This window comes from Sinocyclocheilus grahami, unplaced genomic scaffold, assembly GCF_001515645.1.
Source record: "Sinocyclocheilus grahami isolate Dianchi unplaced genomic scaffold, SAMN03320097.WGS_v1.1 scaffold6760.1, whole genome shotgun sequence".
NCBI lineage: Eukaryota > Metazoa > Chordata > Actinopteri > Cypriniformes > Cyprinidae > Sinocyclocheilus > Sinocyclocheilus grahami.
The window spans coordinates 9,709-10,887 of NW_015511045.1; the positions used below are offsets into that span (position 1 = coordinate 9,709).

A 1,179-nucleotide genomic window follows, 5' to 3' on the forward strand; every position below is an offset into this window, starting at 1 on the left:
TCTTTCATACAAATCACTTTAAATCAGTAGAGTTTACCCTAATGCCAGTTTTAATATGGCTTTGTTTTGTCCCAAGTTAGTGAAACAGAAATTCTTTATGGTTTTGTGTGTGGACTCAACTGTATTAGGCACTCAAATACAGGACTGATAACCATATTCTGCTGCTGTGTGAATATAGCTTGTGGCTCTTCGCTGTGACAGGTGTGGGACACTGAACTGGAGAGGAGCGCTGAGCACTGGGCACACACTTGTCTGTGGGAACATGGACCATCTCACCTACTGACCCGGATCGGCCAGAACCTGGGAGCTCACTGGGGCAGGTGCTGTATTACAAATGGATAAAAACAATATTGATGTCACATCAAATATCAATTGCATCTCATTGAGTTCTTATACAGTGCACTAATACAGTTTGCTTTAAATATGATTGTCTTTAGAGACAGACCTCCGACATTTCATGTCCAAGCCTGGTATGATGAGGTGAGAGATTTCAGCTACCCCTATCCACAAGAGTGTAACCCTCACTGCCCCTACAGATGCTCTGGACCAGTCTGCACGCATTACACACAGGTAAACCCACATTCACGTTTTAACAATTTACATTTTGCGATGATACAAGCAATCAGTTGAGATATGCTATATAGTAATAGCGATATTATGATTTGTTCACAGCTGGTTTGGGCCACAACCAACAAAATTGGCTGTGCCATCAATGTGTGCTATAACATGAATGTATGGGGGATGATATGGACCAAAGCTGTGTACCTGGTCTGCAATTACTCTCCCCCGTAAGAATGTTAAGCTTTTTTTGTAATTTGCAGTGTGATATAATTCTAATAAAGCACTATTATTAGCTTTTGTCATGTGGCATCTATTTCACAGAGGTAACTGGTGGGGACATGCACCATACAAGCACGGGACCCCTTGCTCTGCCTGCCCACCCAGCTATGGCGGCGGTTGCAGAAACAATCTCTGCTATAAAGGTACTAAACCATAGTATATAGACCAAATATTGAGATGACAAATTTGATTCATTATTATGACGTATTACACAGTTAATTTGATTAAAATATGTGTGACATCCCTAAACTAGATAAGAAAACAACATTTAGCTAACATGTGAAGGCTGTAGGTCCTGAATCATTTGAAAAATGTAATTAAATTGTGCTCTCTTCAGAT

The 1,179-nt window shown here is 40.5% G+C and overlaps 1 protein-coding gene across 1 annotated transcript in view; it reads left to right on the forward strand.

Annotated features, from left to right (window-relative positions):
• LOC107577656 (cysteine-rich secretory protein LCCL domain-containing 1-like) overlaps window positions 1–983 on the forward strand; it is a gene marked incomplete at its 3' end in the record, with an annotated part of 3,033 nt that extends 2,050 nt beyond the window's left edge. The window contains exons 2-5 of the mRNA XM_016263706.1: window positions 202–320; window positions 438–570; window positions 673–788; window positions 883–983. Of these exons, the coding sequence (XP_016119192.1) occupies window positions 202–320; window positions 438–570; window positions 673–788; window positions 883–983 (469 nt within the window). The remainder of the gene's footprint in view (window positions 1–201; window positions 321–437; window positions 571–672; window positions 789–882) is intronic.
• Window positions 984–1,179: the final 196 nt, after the last annotated feature.